The sequence below is a fragment of the Misgurnus anguillicaudatus genome, chromosome 12 (genome assembly GCF_027580225.2).
Source record: "Misgurnus anguillicaudatus chromosome 12, ASM2758022v2, whole genome shotgun sequence".
Lineage (NCBI taxonomy): Eukaryota > Metazoa > Chordata > Actinopteri > Cypriniformes > Cobitidae > Misgurnus > Misgurnus anguillicaudatus.
This window is the reverse complement of record NC_073348.2, coordinates 13,817,110-13,838,498: the sequence shown is the minus strand read 5'-3', so window position 1 is coordinate 13,838,498 and position 21,389 is coordinate 13,817,110. Positions and strand designations below refer to the sequence as shown.

Sequence of the window (21,389 nt, the reverse complement as noted above, 5' to 3'; positions counted from 1 at the left end):
CAGGTTTTAAATATTCTTTTTAATGAGAAAATAATCATATATGTGTGTAATAGCAAGACTTACAAGAACTATAAAACAGTATAAGCAGAATATTAATGTACAGTAAGTGGTTACCATGATAACAGAGGAGCATTTGAAAGCATGATTGCATTATCACTCAATAGATCCAAACCCAATAAACATGATTGCTTTTAAAATAATAAAAGCAATAAAAACAAAAGCAGACCATGTTTAAGCTGTACTTTTATCATTTTAATAAAAGTATTTTAAACTGTCTTCCATCACAATGTCAGACCAATTGCAGCAGATGCACAATTTTATCAGCTGCATGCACACGGGACATGGACCAGACAAAAGCTTGACTGCTAATAGTCAACGCTATTCAAAGCATTTAAATCTAGGTTTATTGCTAAATCTGCTGTTCCTAAATGTTCATAAAGTTGCCATCATGTTTTCACACATTAACAACTGCAACATGGACCCATGTCTAATGCTTCTTTCCTCTAGTATTCAAAATACTGAAAGAGATTTTCCTGTTGTTTTACAGATGTGAACGCTGCCTTGCGTTTAATAATTTAACTTTATGATGTAAAAATTATAACTTTTAGACATTATAGTACAAAAGCACAGCATATTCCTGAAAACTAACACTGACTATGCATTTAAAGTGAATGCTGCAGTGTTCACGATGCAAAACCTGTCAACATCATGGTCAATATTTAAGTTCTCTGTGCTTGTAACATTCCCTGCAGCCCATCAAACCAAATGTCTTCTTCACTAATATCTCTAAAATGCATATAGTATGGGATACTTGGCTCTCAAATGCACACAATACATGTAAAATGTATATAAAATACGGATAGATGTGCAGTAATAGTACTAAACGTCGGTCGTTTTCCATAACTATTTTCCATGTATAGGAACACTGCTCAAATAAAAATATTTCCCTCGTACAAAATTCAAATTATTTGCTCACTGACTATAGTCTTATCTTATATCAAAATATCCAAGTAAAAATCCAATATCCTGTCACGCATGAAAATAAACGAACACCTTAGAAAGTCAGCATCCACAGACCTATTAAATAAAGAAATATTAATTCTGTAGGTGTAACTTTATATGTCACCCACGTGTTGGAATAATGCAACTTTTATAGTTTCTAGTCTTTTTGCCTGCAATCGAGAATCATTTCGAGAGAGTTAAGCACTATTATATGCACTCTAACCCAAAAACTACAAATACTTGACATATACGCAAAATAAATACAGCAGTCCAGTAAATACTTTAGTGTGATATACATACTGTATATATTATATGTGTACGGTACAAAAAAAACAAAGCCACATTTGTCGAAAGATGCTCTTGGGATTGTCTTATGTAGATAAATGCATCAGGCTAAGGGCAAAAGTCAAAAATAGAAGTCATATTGTTGAAATATCTCTCCTTCGTGATTGTTATTTTGACATGTCCATCTCTGAAGTGAGTGTCCTCTATAGGTGCATATTCTACTGAGCATCTTTTGTGACACACAAAAACAAATGAGTACAAAGAAGGAACAAATCAAAACCAATATCATAATAATAATACTAAACCACTCCCACTTGTCAAACATGTGCGTGTCCATATAAATGAAGTGAATGTAAGAAAGGGAAAAACAGCAATACAGTCCTGCTTGTAATGGTTAAGGAAATGCTAATGTTCTTATATTTATAAATTAAGATTAATGGAAACACCAGTTTAATAAAATGAATATTTGCATTCTTGCACTTAAGTTATAAAAATACTGACTGTTTATTTCTTTCATTTTCTTCTTCATATTCATGTTTTCTCTCATGCCCCATGACTGTGGCTTTATCTAAGACAAATTAAAGCACAAGTGCATGTACACACACAAAATAAGTCATCCTGTAAAACATTAAACATTACTAAAACAATCTCCAAATTATTTACCAATTATTAAATGTCCTTCAAATGTTCAACACTGCATAGGATGCTATACTTTCAACCAAACAGGACTATCTTTAACCTCAAACAACAATACCATTCTGGTCCACAATGCTGTCCTGGTTCGATTTATTTTAGTACTGATATCTGCTCTTACAAACGTCACACAATCTTTACCAAAAAGAGTACACTTTCAAAGTTTTATGTGTTCATATAAATGATAATGACACTGTAAAAAAATCTGTAGAAAATACAGTGTTACTTGCAGCTGGTTGCCGGTTACTTACTGTAAATTTAAATTTACACTGTAAAAAATTAGCTGTAATTATGCAGCTGGTTGCCAGTAACTTATTGTAGAAGATAAAGACTGAAAATGTTTCATGTTCATTTAACTTTGAACAAACTGTTGCCAGTAAATAACATCAATGTAAAATCTACAGTAAGTTACTGGCAGCTAGTTGCCAGTAATACCCAGTAATGGTGTAATTTCGACAGAATTTTTTTACAGTGTATGTTATTTACTGGCAAGAGTTTGTTCAAAGTTAAATAAATATTGAATATTAACAAGTCTTTATCTTTTCAGAACAAAACCATACAATAACAGCCTCATGCAAAGCATTCTGAGAACCAGAAATCATCATCAACCTTTTTCAGTTTTTGCGTCAGATTTTGTTTCCCAGAATGCTTTGCTTGATGCTGTTTTTTTAGTTTTACTCTGTAAAGACAAAGACCTGCAAATGTTCAACGTTCATTTAACTTTGAACAAAATGTTGCCAGTAAATAACATAAATTTTAATTTATGGTAAGTTACCGGCAACCAGCTGCAAGTAACACTGTAATTTCTATGGATTTTTTTACAGTAAAAGATTCATGCAAAGTTTATTATGGAACGCATATTCAGAAACCACCCTAATACCCTAACCCCACTGCACGGATGAAAACTGCACCAGAAGGTACCAGTTTAAAGGTATCAATTTATAATGGTTTCTGGATATGACTTCACTAACATGAATAACACAGAGCCCAATTCGAATATGAAAATATATCTGTAACTAACCATCTCGTCATCATAGTCAAAGATATTTAATTTAACAAGGTGCATCACTGCTATTGCTATAAATGGGGTAGCTCACTTTAGCAAACCCAACAGGCGTTGCAAACATGGCGGTGCAGTGACGCAACTTCCTTAAATAGACTTTAGGTATAGTTCAACTTTCCTCTAAAAGATTTATGGACAACACGATCATCTGCCTATAGGCAACTTCTGACTTCAGATTAATGGCACCAATCTCCACTCAGAGTTGAAATGTGAATCATTTCATGTAAATGACCTGATTGATAAAATCAGATAAAATCACACTGTATTCCTGGTTGTAAAGGTGACTTAACCTTTCTCTATCCATAGCCACACAATAACATAATTTCAGGTCTGTGAAAATCGACTCCTAAATGCACAATGACCTCCACATTGAATAACTTATCTTACATGTCAAATCAAATTCAATGCCAAAAAGAAATATTTGGATAGTAGACATGTGAAGCATTACAGTATCTTTGGTCAACAATGTCTTTGCTTAGGGCCCTCAAAAGAAAATATGGCCCAACACGATCTCCCAAAATGAACAATCTTCACGTCCATTGGTTAAGCAAAGCTTCAGAGCTGTGTGAATTGCTGTTGGGTGTTAATTCCCAATTAATACTTCTGTTAATCCTGTTGCACATTTCCCCTCTGGTTTTCTCAGCAGGAAAGTAAACTTAGTTTACTCTTCCTCCCCTTCAACTTCTTCCTGGTTGGTATAGATGCCAGCTTCCCATCGGAGAGCCATGTTACTTTTTCTGCGAGTAACACGCGTGGCCTCCAAGACCTGAGGACGAAATAAAGATACCAGTCAATGTCTGCTTTTAATTTTATTGTTGTTTGTAACCCCATTGACTATTAAGTTCATGAATCTTATAACTATAAAGAAATGACCAAAAACCATTTTCAAGACGTGCTTAACAAATAATTTTTTTTTCTGAACTCTGGAGAGAAAAAACTTATAGTATACATATCATAAGTGCTCAAGGATCTCTATGTGGCTTAGAGTAGATGCCATATTTAATTTGAAATGATACTGTAAGGAATGAACATAAAATCTGTTCAAAGGACATCTGGTGTTGAATGTAGAATGAAGGTATTTATTATTTTATCTACATTTCATAGAATTTAAAAAGGGGAGAACTTATGAACCAATCGAAAGCGTTTTGGGCCAACACATTAGCCATTTGATTCTTAATATTCTTGTTCATGTAACTATGTGCAGATTCTGCACAAATAAGCGACATTGTATCTGTATATTTACAAGGAGCTCAGGAATTTTAAAGGAATAGTTCACCACTAACTTTCCTAGGTGTATATTATTATCAACCTTGGTTATATTAAATAATAACTTTATAATGGCATTGTATAGTGCCCCAATGTGAAGCAATGGGTTTTTGTAAGAAAACATTTATATATTTTTTTAAATGTAATTTATACTTTATAAACTATGGACGGACGCGTGTTCACAAGAGAGTTGATGGGCCTGAATGCACATGACCAACGTTACAAAAACCCATTGGCTCACCTTAGAAGACATTTAATAAATGAGGCACTATCCAATACAATTATAAAGCTGAAAATTATATATAACTCTGTCTGTGTTTTGCTGAAAGAAAAAAAGTCACATACATGTAGAATCGCTTGAGTGTGAGTTAAATATGGACAAATTTTAATTTTGAGGTGAACTAATCCTTTAAGTATTTAAAAGAAAATTTATAACACAATACTGAAGAAAGCAAAGAATGAGGGCTTCTTAAAAAAACCAAACCACACATCTATCCATCACAGGCTTGTTTTCACTACAGTAAAATTAATTATAGCATTTACAATGACTTATGGCTCTTGTTTAAATCTTTTCACTTTAAGAAAGTTCGAAAAAAAATTACTCGTCCAAACGTGCACCAAATCGGCCATTTACTCCACAACTTCTAAGCATGGGCAGTTTTAGATAAAAAACTTCACAACATACAACACAGGCTGGTGTGCAAGCACAGCACTAAAGCAAAAATAATAAACAAGAAACTCAAAAGTCATGCTGTTTGAAACAAAAGATTTGTTTTATTAAGTGTCACACAGGCCATTATGTCTTATTGCAATGAACCCAAATGTCCAATTCAAAAATACTTAAATAACTTTATTATGAACATTTTATATTCTTCTTTTTTTGCAGAACATGACAATTTGATATTGAAGTTAAAATATTATGACTTGAGTGAATTGTCATATGATATAGAAAGAAACATGGACATTGGACATTCTAAGTTCATAGTTCCATTGACATGGAGTGAATATTAATATTTCACACTGTTCTGATAAAAGTATAAGGTGCAAATACTTTGAACACTTTCATGTGTGGATCCATATACAGAATGTATGCATACACAACGTGATATGATGCAGACACAGAATGCAATGATTTCGAAAGGTTTGGGATCTTATGAGCACTTTTCACATGTCAAAATTTTTGGCACCTCTACATCCCAATGCAACAAAAACATGCAGTAACACAAATGAGGGTACAATGAACTTCAAAGCAAGCATTGTACAAATACCTCAGATGTAACTGTTCGGATGTACTAACCAGAGGAAAAGAGGAAGAATTAGTTTATGTAAAAGACTGGCTGTTGTGTAGAGAACAGTTTCTGAAAGAAGATGATCTTCCCTATAAATACCTCAGCTCATGAGGCTATTTAATTTAATTTATATTTAAAATCATATTTGCCATCAATTGGCCTCAGTTCTGCTTTCTAGTATAGCTAAAACGATGATTTCAACAACTGCTCAAAAGGACTTTCCCTTTATTGCTAGTTCTCCAAATAATAGTGATAAGAAGAAGTGTGTTGTTGACATCTGAAAGCAAAACATGAAAGATTGTGGTTGAGATAAACCACTGTATTCTGCTTAGACGTTTAAAGGTGGTTTGTCGCACGGCTTAATGATTTCTGTTTGTAGATGAGCTGGAAAGTACCTCTGTCTTTTTTCAGTTTGGATGAGATGAAAAGGAAACTTCACATACCAATGAGGACAAATCATATACCAATTCAACATGTAAACATCCTAAACGTGAATCTTTAGTGTGGTTCATTTTAGACTGATCATAGATGGTAGACTAATGAATATCTACAACAGTTGTCTCTGTGAAAGTGTAACTAACAAGAACTCTATATCAGACAATGTATTACATTATATTCATGTAAGAAACTCACGCTGCTGTCTTCAGTTTTCTCTCTGCGTTTCACTTTGTGCGTCTCATAGTCCTCCATTAGGGTCTGCATGAAGTTCTTGGGTCTCTGTCCACCAGAATCATCACTGCCCAGATCAGACAATGGCGAAGGCAGTGCTCCGTCTGAAGAGCATGGTGATGCTGGAGGCACTGCACGAATCTTCTCGATTTTACCTAAACAAAGTATAAAGCAGTTATTTGAAGACAGACAACTATATCAGCAGTTTTTAAATACAAGCCAGCTTGCAAACAAGTATTCGATTCCTTTTAAATCTCTGGGTCTTTCTTTTACACTCTACAGTTCATCATAGCCTTTGAAGATAAAGTCCAAATATTTAAAACTATATGGCAGGTGGTACACCCTAAGAAATTATGTGTTTTTTTTAACACATTATGTGTCATTTCGTGTTGATTTTGAGTTCAAATAATTAGAAGGGCCAACACAAGATGTTAAAACAACACAAAGTGTGGTGTTCCAAAAATAACACAGAGATGTGTTGTCCTTAAATAACTAGACACAAGATGTGTTATTTTAACACATTCATTTTAAGAGTAGGTTAAAGTACCATGTGTATTGTACCAAGTTGCAGTTTGAAGTATGGACAAACATAGTCATTTTAAAAGGATAAATTAATCAATAAAAAGAAACATAAAATCATGTATTGGAAATTATTTAGCAACAAATATAAAACAAATCAAACTTTCATACTGTATATTATTTTCTGATACTTATTAGGCTTGCAGCTGCTGTTTTCCTAGATTATACGTTTTAGGAAGGCAGAACAAAGGAGTTTTGCAAACAGCATCTTTTGAACATAAGACAACTACCAAAGCAACATAACCAGGCCTCGTCCAATTTGTTGGTGCATGTTTTGGGCAGAACTTAAATATGACATCCTGCAATTCCCCACAAAACCAATAGAGGGCAAACATGAACTTTCAAAAACTGATATGCAGGATTTTTTACAAATCAACATATATTTTTAGATTACTTTAACTTAAAAAAGATAAACAATTTCAACTTGATTGTATGAGTTGTATGTCAACATTATACAAGCCAAAACTTAAAATAGTAGGTTGCAAAACAAAGTTTTTTAACTTCATGCTGCATTTTTTTACAGTGTAGTAGTACATTATGCTGACATTAAAACCGTGCTGTTGTTTATCACATCTACAGTAGTAACATGCTAAACAATACTAGTAGTCTACACTGAAGTTTATTTATATGTCCAATACAATACCTTTCCCACAAGTTTTTTAAAAAATTACAAGAATATGTCATACTAGTATGTCATGTTATGTTGCTTATAATTTGCAAAAACACTCTTAGCGTAATTTTAACACCATGAGATGCTTTTCCATCTTTGCTGCCTGCATTATTATTCAACCATTTAAGCATATGCCTTAAATCATGAGCACAATATCAGTCAAGTAATCTTACTTCTAAATGGCTGTGAATATTGACAATACAAACTCCCCAGTCAATGTGCAAGAGATTCCTTAAAATCCTTTTGAAAACCAAAGCTTGCAAAAGTGATTTGGTCAGCTGGTTCAGCCCTGTGGGACACTGTGTGCTAAGAATCTAAAACTGCAGAAGCTCTATAAAGAGAACCCCCCTAGGATTATATGACTGACAATCAACAGCTTATGAATGTCAAACCAGTATTGTATTGTTTACCATTGGCAAAACTATGGTTTTACTGCAATAATCATGTTTTGTTTGTTTTAACTGTTGTAAAACCATAGTTAATGTTTGTAAGGGAAACACACTTGTCTTAACTAAAGGCTTATTTTTTGGAAAAATATTTGTCTGTAATTTTCTTCTGGTAGAATGTTTGAAAAGCATCCAACAAACATGGATGCCTCATATTTGTTGAGTGAAGGTAGAGTATGCAGAGCTATAAGGAAAACAGTGCTACTATAAAGAATCATAACAAACTGTACAGTATACAAGTATACAATGCTCTGTTTGCCATGTAGTTAAGAATTTAAGTTCGGGAGGAGCATGGTTATGTAATCCAACCAATCAGCGCAAAGAGGTCCCTCACCTGTGTCCCTGGAGAGTTTTTTGCAACATTCCTACCCCCACCTCATCGCCTCACTCTCTGCTGGTATATCTATCCCAGTTAAAGAGGAGGGACTACTCTGGGCTCGGAGCCCTCCCATCAGAAAAATGCCAAATATGCTTTATTTCATTTTATTATCTGCGCTTCTGTAATCCAAAACAATCCGGTGCAACCAGAGAAGGATGAAACAACATAGACAAAAAAGGATCGCCAGTGCAGCACAGATGTCTGTATAAAAATAATTTAATAAAGATGCACAACAATGACTAACGTTTTGATGCACAATTAGATCTTCATCAGAGTCCTTGGTGAGTTATTTTTATGCAGACATCTGTGCTACACCAGCGATCATTCGCCGTCCATGCTTTATTTCATATTGTATTAAATGTTAATGCTAATTTGCAAAATGTCTAAACATTCTAAGGTGAATATGAGATTAAAGTACAAAATGTCACATTTCAATTTTCACCTGTTTTAACATACACAATTTACCAAATCAACAGAAAAACACATTTTGATTTTAATTCTTCTATCTCATGTGATCATACACTCACAAGTGTTAACATTTGATTATGTTTCAACACATGCTTTACCAACAAAGCACAACAACCTTTGTCCTGACCCACATAAGTCAGGATTTATGTGTGTTGTCACTGCATCAGGACACAGTTCATCACTTAAGAAAATGTTTTTATACATCTGTACTTTTGCCTCATATTCATCTTACAAATTTCTAATCTCCAAACAAAGCAATTTCGTCTTTATAAATACATGAATTGTGGAATGTGGAAGAAAGACCCACAAAGATTTAAATGAAAGTGAACTTCGGTATGAATACGGTTCATATGAAAATGGTTAATGTGAACCGAAAGCACAATGGTCAAAAAAGATTTCAAATCAGCATACCTGGGGCTGTCTTTCCAGTAAGGACAAGCTTGCTTGGCTGGTTGGCGTTCTTCTGTTTCTGTGAGCAGGGTGGGCGAAAGGCTTGCACCTGCCGCTGTCTTTTTAATTCTTCCTCGCGTTCCTGGGCCGCCCGAATCTCCTCTTCAATCATAGATAGGGTTCCTTTTTTGCGGGAGCGCAGCTTAAATGGCCCAGAGGTCACTTCCGCTTCCTGAGCGCGAGTAACAGCTGCGGTGCTCCTGAGCTCCGCTGCCTCAGAGTATTTACTGAAATAGCTGAATTCAGGTTGCTCGCTATGTGGCGGAGATGGACTGGGAGACTTGTACGTGTTCACCGGGATAACTGGAGTTGCTTGAACTATGGTAATTTCAGGAGTAATGGTTTCCTCCTTTATGGAGGAGACTTTGGGTGGTGTGACAGCAGATTTGTCCTCTAGTTGCTGGGGTTGAAACGGGACATTTTCCACTTTCTCTGGGATGGGAGACGACTGTTGTGTGGATTGAAGTGGCTCCCACTTGTCATTCTGCTTGGCGATGGCTTGCTGGATAGCATTCTGGACGAGGATCCCAGCATGGTATTCTAGCTCTTCCTCTGTCAAAGCATCTTCCTGATAAGACCCACTCAGCTCACCTGGAGATTTGATTCCACTGTCATGCTTCCCATTGATCGGAGTGTTAACCACTGGAGTTGAGGGAAAAGAATAGTCCCCAAGAGAGTTTTCCAAATAGGCACTCATTGTCTCATTTGACGCACCGCTATCACTTATGTTGTCCATGCTGAAGTCATTGGACAGCGTCTCCAATACAGTGGTGTCCTGAGATCTTAAGGACAAGTCATCTAACCCAGAATCAATTTCCTCCATATGGTAGGAGCTGTTCGAAGAGCGCTGACACAGATCAGAGTCTTCGTCCTTTACAATGGTCATTACTGCATGGGCACAAGTGAAACCATCTTCATGCAATTCATTGGGGGTTAATTTTTTCTCGGATGGCATGAGGGATTCTCCAGAGCAGCAGTAAATCTTTTCTGCTTCCCCTGTAGTGACATGACTTTCATCATATGACGGGATTCCCTCTTGACTGACAACTGTTACAGAACTGCACTGCCTCTCCACATGAGTAACCTCAGGAGTCTTAAAGAAAGGTTTGGCAGAGTAAAGCTGAGGTGCTACATTTCTCTTGGAGGTCGCAGGCTGCCTGACATGTTCCATCTGCAAAAATTGTTTGCGTGCTGCAGAAAAGTCAATCTCTTCCGTGACAACATCCTCCTTATTTCCTATTTCAGGTTGTATAAAGGTGATTGTTTGTTTGGGTGCCGCTTGCAACATACGATCGGTTTCTGGTCGCCTCTGCTTTCTCTCCTCATACTTTCGAAGTGACTCCAGTTGCTCTGGCTCGAGCTCCTCCTCCAGTGTCTTTTCCTGAGGTGGGTTCCACCATTTCGCAGCAATTCCGGGATTTTTCTTTACTGCCTGGCCCCGGATGAGTTCCAACCTTTCCTTCTCTAGCTCTGCAATTTCCTCTGAGGGTCTGACCTTCTTCACCCGAACTTCTTTCTCTGTTGGAGTGTCAAATAGTTTCGATGGTTTCTTTTCTTCATGAAATGGTCGGAGTTCGAAACGTGCCTCTTTTTTGATTGCAGACCTGGGTGACTCAGGTGACCTCGTACAGTTTTCCATCATTGCTGCATGACCATTGTGTTTGTTGTTGTCATCGTCAACAAAAGTGGTCTGATTTTTCCCTACTAAAATAACTTCTTGATTATATAATGGGGATGTGTCGCAAGTATGAACAGATGATCCGGTTCCATCAACTTTGATTGCCTGAATCTCAGAGGAACATGTCCCATTTGAATTTATGTCAGTTCCAGGTTCGCAACAGTTGGCCTCAAGCACCTGATCTAAATAGAGGATTTCCTGGGCAACATCAGTGTCCAGTCCATCCCCCTTGTGTCTCACTCTGTTTGGGCCACTGTTCATGTAGCTTTGCTGGATTTCAGCCTGAGTGTCAAGCTCCATTCCGCTTTCCCCAGGTATCACGCTAACAGAATCGAAAAAGCTTACAGTCTTCAGGTTTCTTTCTCTTTTCAGCTCACTGTCATCCTCTGGGAGTACAGGGGACCTCTGAGGGAAAAAACAAAGGTTATGTTAGTTGACATTATGCATTTATTCTTATAAATAACATATATTGTATCCAGCATGTCTTTCTTTGAATGCAATGTGTGAATCAAAGATCAAAGCAGCTTTCCAGCATTTTTTGGAAACATTTGATGTGACCATCATGAATATAGATTGTGGAAGATAATGGGCTTGTTGAACTCTGACCTTGGGTATCTGATCCTAAAAGTGAATAATTTAAGGCCTCTTTTCTTGCTCTACTCACCAAAGGAGTTGCATATAAGTAAGAGAAAGAAATAGAATGGTCACCTATACTAAATATTATTTATATTTTAATTATTTGCTAGTGAAGAATTAAGTAATACAAAATTGTAAAAATATAATTAGATTAATACTTAAAATACCTTTAACCTGCAAAACACCTTTTACACAACAGGTTCAATGGAAGAATTGAATAAAGGAAAACCAGACGAGAAAGGTTTTAAAGTGGCCTAGTTTCCTATGTCCCATATCTAAATGTCTAATGTGTGTAATTGTGTAATGCATACCAGTAATTAACTATAATCATTTACTGTATCAGTTCTACACAGGTACACTTTATTTTGGGGGCAATATCTGTACACTCTTAAAAATAAAAGCTTTATGATGACACAGAAAGGAACCATTATTGGCTGTGTGGTTCCATAAAGGACCTTTAACATCTGAAGAAACGTTCTGTTTAAAAAACCCTTTCTTTGTAGTAAAAAAAATCTTTAGATTATACGTTTATCAAAGAAATCGTTCTTTTAAAAAGAATAATAGTTCTTTGAGGAAGCAAAATGGCATCTTTGTGAAAAACCTAGTAGGGTGACCATATGTGCCATTCTTCCCGGACCATCCTGGCCAGGATTTCTGTGCGTCTTCCGGAAGTCGTATTTTTCGACCGCATACGCCATAGAGGATTATTATTATTATTACAGAAAAGCAACCGTTACAATTTAAGGTAAGAATGAAACTACAATTGTATGTCTTATGTTTTTAACTGAATGGCGTATGCGGTCAACAAATACGACTTTCGGAAGACGCACCGAAATCCTGGCCAGGACGGTCCGGGAAGAATGGCACATATATTCTGGGGCATTACAGGAATTCTTTGCTCAGCATTTATGTTTCAGAGGTGGTGGTGCATGCTTGAGCAATTTTAATTGTTTACTGTTGTTGACAGTTGAAGTTCCTGAAAAAGGCCTAAACAAGCAAGCAGCAGTTTAACATGCCATAAATGGAAAATCATAATAAACTAGAGTTGACTGCATCACAGAGAGGTTATTATTACTGCACTGCCTAGAAATAAGGAATTCTTTGAACCACTGTTTCCCACTGAAACATGTACTATTTCAGGTAATCGAGAGCAAACAAACAAAATAATTGTTTAATGAAAAAAGTATAATTAAAAATCAGAGTCAAATTCACATTTTACTAACATCTTATTGAGCAACTAAAATGGAGTGGAATAAGTTGAGGTAGTTTTTAGCAAAACGTTAGTTGTGCTTCAGCTTGAACGTATCAGTGTTGTTTCCATCAACAATGACGATAACGAAATGATTTCGTTGACGCACCTTTTTTTATGACGCTAACGCGACGATGAGCTAAAAATAGCTCTGAGGTCACGAAAACATGGCGAGACGCTTTCGAGTTTTCGTAGACGAGACGGAAACTTCACGCTAATATTTTTTTAAAGGTAACTAACAAGTCACGCTGTTAACATATCATATACATTCAATTTTACTCGACAATCGGCTTGTGACACATTTCATGGCAAGCTAAAGGTTTTACTTGTCAAACCTAAGCCCATTTCCAATACTTTTTGTGGTGTATTTAAATAACAAGGCAAGGCATGCGTTTCTCAACTTTATAAGCGAGGTCTCAGCGTAACACACAAACTCAACATGAGTATATTTCAGGCTCAACTTTTTTGTTATGACATGCGCAGAAGGCACACAGACTAAAACAATGACAAGCCCTCAGGGACAACCTTAATGCACATTTTAATAGTTTTAAATACACCACACTTTTTAACCTAAATTAATTTGTTAAAGACTACTTTTTTACTAAAATTAACTTAAACTTGACTAAAACTTGACCAAAACTATCAAGATTTTAAGTGACTAAAATGTGACTAAAACTAAAAAGCATTTTCTTCCAAAAGACTAAGACTAAAACTAAAAGGGCTGCCAAAAACAAAACTGGAATCCTCTGAAATCCTCATTACAAGTCAACAGATGCCTACATACGATGTGTTGTAGATACAGTTAAAATTCTCAAATACTCTAAACAGCAACAATTTAAGCAAACGTCTGGTTTAACAGCTGCAGTCAAAATCAGATTAAACAGGGTTAATATTACTTCCAACTAATTTCAGAACTGTTTTGGATGCGAGGAGCATGAGTCACATGGTGTCTCTAATGTGGCATGTGTTTATAAGACTTCTTTCTTCAGTCCCCTCAGGGTGTGCTCACTAGCTTCATTTCACACAGCTTTCATTAAATAATGACATTAGGAAGTCATGTGAACTTCCCTTAAGCCATGAAAACCAGACAAGGGCAGATCTGTATACCAACAAAAAGTGAGGTATGTGTAAATTCATACCTCAGTATCATTGAATGTTTAACACTTTGGAGCCAAAAAACGGTTGATTTATACCAAAAGGAATCCACCCCTAACCCCATGTAAACTTATTAAAGATCTGTTGATTAAGTAAATATATTTTATAAGCAGTGTTGGGAAAAGTTACTTTTAAAAGTAATGCATTAAAATATTAAGTTACTCCCAAAAAAAGTAACTAATTGCGTTACTTAGTTACTTCTCATGGAAAGAAATGCTTACGTTACTTTTTAGTTACTTTGAGTTACTTTTTCTTGTCTGAGTCTTGATCTCTTTCAGGCCTTGCAGGTGTTTTTTTATTACTGAAAAGTTCTGCATTCAGAAATTGCATATTTCAACACAAAAATATCGAGCTCTGGCCTGCCATCTCAGTTTCTAACTCAAATGTTCCCACACAGGCGTGTACGCATAGAGTGCATAATGCAACTACCTTTAGTTTAATTCAGTACATAATTTTTTTATCAAATTAATTAACTTAAAAAGTAACTTAAATAACTTTTTTGAAAAAGTAACTCAAACATTTAAAAAATAATGCGTTACTTTACTCGTTACTTCAGAAAAGTAATATTATTACATAATGTATGTTACTTGTAATGTGTTACCCCCAACACTGGTTATAAGTTAACATGATACCTACAGGGGCACTTTAAACTTGTGTTGAATCTTCCATTATAGACCGAAAACCAAATATCTTTATCTTTATTAAAAGATGTAAACTGTTTCAGAATGTGTTCATTTGCAGTCGTCTATGTTAGTATTTCCTCTAGAAATTTTATGAAACACATTGTGCAAAGTTGACATTCAAGCAAAACATAATTAAAAACTCTTACAGTATCATAAGCTATGAAAAAGCAATGACTTTGCAATAAAACTTCTAATTAATTTTGTTCGCTTTACATAAACTTTACTTTCAGTCTCAGCATCTTAATGGCAGGTTAGAAGGGACATCAGTAGGTTTTCAATAAGTAGCAGACAGACACGTAGTCTCTCCGTGGACGTTCTGAACCCCCTCTAACATTCCACGCATAGCTCAGCTGTCCTCCAGGCACCGTCTGCCTAATACGAGTGATGAAGGATACAGCCCTTTCTTATGTTATTAATGTGTGTGTGTGTGTGCCTGTGTAAATGTGTATAAATCACATAAATATGCGTAATATATGAAGACAAGCTCTATGTATATGTATACAAAATGCATGTTAATATATTTATGGACATATTGCCTAACATTCCTATCTGACTTTGAAACTAAACCTTTGTTGCCTGTATTTATGTGACACTAGACATGTTGTTGCCCTTATAGCATCTGGAAGTGGTTGTAGCGGCACAGACGCAATTAACACAACCAAGCCAGTCTGCTACATTTGTTCTCTTTAAATATGTTATTTGTACACTCGAGGCACTTTAAAAAAGGTATTTCTGTCAGTATTAAAATGTTGATAGCTTTACCTTTACATGATTAACCTCCTAAGACCTGGTGTGTCCACATATATCAAATTTTTTGATGTTTGCACCATAATACTTAATTCTGTGTAACCGGAACCTGGACAATTACACTGCTTCAAGTTCAAAGAAAAAATTTGGTTATTAAATTTATTGGTTATTCCTAACCCCAAATAGCTGGAAGAAATCGAAAATGCAAGCCAAACCTAACCTCAGGTCTTAGGAGGTTAAGTAAGTACATAACACGAAACTATTTCACTAATGTTTCACAGTTATTCATCATTCTGAACACTGTATATTACTTTATAATTTAAAACAAACAAAACTTATTTTTGTTAAAAAAATTTGCCTGAAAAGTGTGCTTTCAAATAAATGCCATAATTTTAAATTTTGTCTTTATAATTCAATAATTATAAATGTTTAACTCATAAAAACTAAATGCCTTTACAAAGGATGCCTTTTTTCAGCTCATGGATCAGGCATACAGACCCATCACACTACTCCACATGGATGCAAGACTCATGCAATAAGTTAACTCTAACACTACAGACTCACAAAAAGAACACTGATATATAAACACATCACAAATGATATCTTATCTTCATCCAGATCTTCATATTATCTCAATTGGTTATACCAAAAACACGCTTTTAAGAAGATCAATTGGAGACTTCTGTTTATGTGTTTTGCATCTCAGTTGCTTCTCACTAATCTCCTATCAGGAATACATTATTTACATATCTTTATGTTGTTCTAAACCTTTATGAGTTTCTTCAGTTGAACAAGACAAAAGAAAATATTTTAATAAAAGATGGTAAGTGCACCGTTTGACGGTACCCAATGACTTCCGTAGTATTTATTATTCCTACTATGGAAGTCAATGGGCACACTGTGCTACAAGTTGTCCAAATACTACAGTATGACCTTTATATGATCTTAAACATTTCTAATCAAAGTCTTTAAAAACAATTATTCTGATCTGTGCTGTCCACATTTAGTCCTTTTTTGTATTTGTTTAATTTTTCATGAATAATTTTAGGACATCACCAAGTGGATGTCTTAAAGTCTTCTAACCTATGAAAGAGAAAGATTTAATCAATATTTCCCTATGGACTTTCCCTATGAAACGAAATCGAAACTACTGTATACAATACATCTGAAAATTAAGCAGTTTTGTTTAGGCCTTGGCAGCTAAACAATATAGTGAGTTTCTTACCTTTTTCATAGACTTCTGCCACAAAATGTAGTGATCCTTTTTATAAACACAGAGAAATCAAAACAAATCAGTAGGGGCAACCACGTCTCAAGTATCCTGTTGTCACTAAAAACTCTTGCTCCAGCAACTCAAAGAAGCCAAAGTGAAACCCTGCCCAGGACACCACAATGCAGGGCTTTTCCTGACCACTTTTCATTTCCCCCTTTCTACCTCGTGTGAACAGCATGTCTCACTCACCCCATAGTCCTTGTCCACACTATTTCCGTCTGTTCTCCTACAATGCCTCTCTCTCTTCTCTCAGTCCCCCAAAGTCAAAATTCTTGCTCTGTTTAGCTATTGGCTATGATGTCATGGGCAATGGGGTATGGGTTTAAAAAAGGAGTGGGTGTGGTCTCCACCAATGCTTACACAAAGACTCTCTCTGTCAGAGCCGGCCCCCTGGCCGCCCACTTCCCTTCATCTGCCTGGCCCAACGGAGTCAACATTCTCCACTCACGCTTCAACTCTTCTAGTATCAGAGGCAGACACCCTAAGGAAAGGCACAGTATGTTTGGGTGGGGATGCGTCTACTGGGTGGAGCTCCTGACCCAAAACTAACATAAAATCTTGCTTTCTATCTGCATGTTCTGTGAAATGACACCCAATGAATCACATTGAACATGAGCAGGCAGGAAAAACGAATCATATGTTACATTGTCATTTTCTTTCAGGAAAAGGTCCCAAGCTGTCACTGGGGCAGAACCCTTTAATAAGCATCCAATGTGTACCATTTAGGTACAGATATGTATATACTTTTGTACCGATATGTACCTCTGAGCTACTAATAAAAATGTAAGTGCAAAGTTAGGGGATTTTAAAAGATAATGTTTTAGACAGATATATTTTTGATGATGTCAATAACTCACAAGTGTGATCTGTCAAGACCAGGTGGAATATTGAACAAATGTAAAACAACTTCAGTATAATTTCACTTTGAACACAAGTAGCGAATTGTTACTTTCGCCCCTGTGAGCTGGGTCAAACACACAGGTGGGTCAAAAGTAACACTACAGAAACTAAGATAGATTTTTGTGTTACACTTTTTTTTAGTAAATATACATGACTACTATGACCTTGTTAATATGTAAATGCAAACATATTTTTTCGTTTATCTTTGCAAAAAATAATGAAATTACATTTACATTTTTACACAAATTTCTGTTTTATCAAATGTTTTAAAAGCAACTTGACAATACAAACTTGAATTGTTAAGAATAAAACATTTTTCAACAGTTTTTATTAAATAAAAATGTAAATAAAATTAAATTAGAATAATATAAATTTTCAACACAATGAAGCAGCGAGACAAGTGTTACTTTCTGGTGGAACTCCTGATATTTTATTTTTGAGAAGGCAAACTTCAGCATCTGTTAGAGCACTAAATAACCTGTAGATTGATCAGTACTATAACACATAAACCGAGAAACAACGCATTATAGGAGAAAAATTATCGCTTAAGGAATTTACTTATCATGGTTGAAAACAGCTTTCTGGACCTACACGCGCAAAACGGTGATGAAATAACAATTTTTTTTCTTCTGATAAGGGTTGTTTGCTAAAGACGCTGTCAAAGTTTGGAATGAAAATGTAATCAGGGTTCTGAGAAAATCTTTGTTACTTTCGTCCTGCGTTACTTTCGCCCCCGGCTCTCCCATACTTTTGAAAAAGTTACTGCTCCAGAAACAGTCTTTTTTAACAGTGTACATTAATGTACTGTAGTTGCTTGTAATTGCTAAACTGCTTCAAGAATTCACTCACGAAATCCAGCATGTGTCATATCAGGCCTTGCGATACACATTTCGGAGCTGAAAGACTTTATAAATAGATTAAAAAGAAGTCTACTTATTGTTTGCATAAAACCTCAAGATAAAAGTTAGCACAGTACGTCCCTGACAAAATCCTGCTAAAGAACACTGGAGTTATCCAGGAGTGCTTGTCCTTGTGCAATGAAGTGCTTTTTAAATGGGAAGACAATAAAGTATAGATAAGAGCAAAACAGATGAAATGGCAAACAATGTTGACTTTCTTTGTACAAACAATAACACTACATACTTGTTTCTATTTGGAGATACACATAGCAGTATAACCTTCATGTAAAGTAAACAATAAGACCTCAGTGATAGCTTGACTAAAAGTGTTTAGCTAAGTTTGTCTTTTTTTCCTTTAGAAACAGCTGCTATATGTAACAGTAGAGAATCTTTATATACTATATTGACATAAAAATATGACATTCAGTTCCAGGTACTTTGCCATAAAAGTACCTGGCATGTTGCTGGTTTTTAAAATCTTCTCTGGAGTTATGAGGTTTCTTGTAAGGAATGACTAGAATGTCAATGTGTTTTTGTGGAGGATGTTGATGCCAATATAAGCTGGGGCGTGTAATCCTTCCTCCCATAATGTGAATCAATAATTATTTTGTTATGTGCAGTACTGAGAAAGCAATAATATAACTTCAGCTAAGCTAGAGTTTGTAGTCCAGTCATATCCAGTTTATTCATGATTTAATAATTTTGTCTATAAATTTGTCTAGCTAATAAGGTTGGCAAGTTTAAATTTAAAATGACTCTTGGGGGGACTAAAATGATCTCTATGAGACTGCCCTCTCCTCTCAGAACGACATCTACATCACACTGTGAGAACAAAATGATCAAAAAATGGTCCCTGGCTGTCACTGGGGCAGTACCTTTTAAAAAGTACATCTTTGCATCTAAAGAGTGTTTAAAGGGTACTGCTCCAATGACAGACTGTTTGTTTCTGGCAGTGCAGGTGATGCAGAGCCAGAGTTGTAAAGATCTTTAAGAACTCCGACCTTGAAAATTCTCTGTTTAGCCTAATGCACATAACCTGTCAAAAAGTTGTCACGGTGGCTTTACCCTTTTAAAAAGTACACCTTTGTATGTAAAGGGTGCATATTAGTACCTCAAATCTGTGCCTAAATGGTACATGTTAAGGCCAGTGATGGGCAGCAACGCGTTAGAAGTAATGCGTTACTGTAATCTGATTACTTTTTCTAAGTAACGAGTAAAGTAAGGGATTACAATTGCAAAAACAGTAATTAGATTACTGTTACTTCCCTGTAAGCGTGAGTCGAGTGACAATGACGTATGAGCGCCGCGCCATCAGTCAGTGTAGTGTTGAACATAAAGAGACAACATGGAGCGCGGAAGAACAAAAGACCATGCAGCGTTTAATGCTGGAAGTACCGACATTACTTTGAGTTTAACTCTAAAGGTGAAAAAACATCAGCGTCCGCTGTACACTCTGCGTGGGAATGAAACTTTTATCTACAGCGAAAAATTCCTCCTCAAATCTGAGCAAACACCTAGCAAGCCGGCACAGGAATGTGAAACTTACTGAAAAAAACCTGAACCCTCAGCTGACATGACCGCTGCGGCTCCATCTCATACAGTGTCCTCAGATTGTATTTTATATTCTATTACAAGACGTTCACGCAAAATCTGATGTAAACAACAGACTATATAGACAGTAGGCTATATAGATATTGTTAGCAACATTAAAAAAATAATGACGTCATCACGCCCACGAATTAGCACGCGTGGAGAGGTTAAAAAAGAGAATGTTTCATTTGATTCAATTTTAGATGATGTAATATGCAGAAAAAATAGAATTAGGCTGAAAGGTCTGTTGCTTTATAGCATATTCAGGTCATGCATCATGTTTTTGAAAAGTAACTTAGTAAAGTAACTAGTAAAGTAACTTATTACTTTTGAAAATAAGTAATCAGTAAAGTAACTGGATTACTTTCTTGGAGAAGTAATCAGTAACTAATTACTATTTCCAAGTAACTTGAGAAACACTGGTTAAGACCTGTACACTGCGCTTTAGGGACTAGGGTGATGTTACTCAGTTACATGCAGGCGCTGGACACCGCATAACAACTTAAAGATCCAGGATTCTCAATGACTGACAGTGGAAACAACAAAAGCAAATACAGCTAAAGGTGACTGCAATACAGTAAAAACAAAAAAAAAAAAGATTTATGCCTGTCTGAATGAAAGATTTGGGTTCAGTGGAAATTGGGCTAAAATGAATATTTGCACAAATTTCAAATGAATACCATATGACTGTAATTACTTCTAATAGAGGAAAGTTGGTTGGTTTGATCCTAGAAAATAAGACCAACTTAATTTAAAACGTACAGGCACAACTGCACAGAGAAACCACAGAATGCACAAATGCTTTTTCCCTGCACATAAAGTGATTGTGTTTGCCAAAGGATAAACAGCTTCATCAAAAATAAACAGAATTGCTTTAACAAAGTATAGCAAACTTAACTTTAATCACAAAATGAAAGACAGGATAACAAGAAACACTTATTGTTTGCAGAAGTAGTTGTAGACATGTCCACAACTTGGAATTGTTTGGGGGGAAAAAAGTTCACAAAGGCCTTATGGTCATTAGGTGTCTATTCTGTTTGTAAGGGGCTACTGTCACTTTAAGAGCTAGTTCTGCACGGAGCCACATAGAGCCTAATGTCACAAAAACGTGCCAAGATTGCTTTGTGTTAAAGACACGAGAGACAACTGAATTTGTAAATGCTACTCTCTATGTTCAAGCTTCTGAATGTAGCTTGCCAGTACAAAAAAACTCAATCAATACCTCTAATGTTGGGGCTATATTTTGTCATATTAATCCTTAGTTGACAATGATATTTGATTCACCCTAAACTACAGCAAAATACACTTTGCTGCTACACT

At 35.8% G+C, this 21,389-nt stretch overlaps 1 protein-coding gene across 7 annotated transcripts in view; it reads right to left on the bottom strand.

Annotated features, from left to right (window-relative positions):
• Positions 1-21,389, bottom strand: part of palm2akap2 (PALM2 and AKAP2 fusion) — a 103,474-nt gene continuing 82,085 nt past the window's right edge. For 5 of the 7 annotated variants that reach the window (XM_055209211.2, XM_073873985.1, XM_073873983.1 and 2 more), the window contains 4 exons: positions 9,221-11,342; positions 6,232-6,422; positions 5,578-5,601; positions 1-3,809 (listed from right to left, as the gene is read on the bottom strand). In XM_055209211.2, coding sequence (XP_055065186.2) covers positions 3,705-3,809; positions 5,578-5,601; positions 6,232-6,422; positions 9,221-11,342 — 2,442 coding nt within the window. In that variant the 3' untranslated portion in view covers positions 1-3,704. Of the gene's footprint in view, positions 3,810-5,577; positions 5,602-6,231; positions 6,423-9,220; positions 11,343-16,632; positions 16,669-16,869; positions 16,966-21,389 lie in introns of those variants that run through there. The other 2 variants (XM_055209215.2, XM_055209210.2) reach the window with 2 other exon arrangements.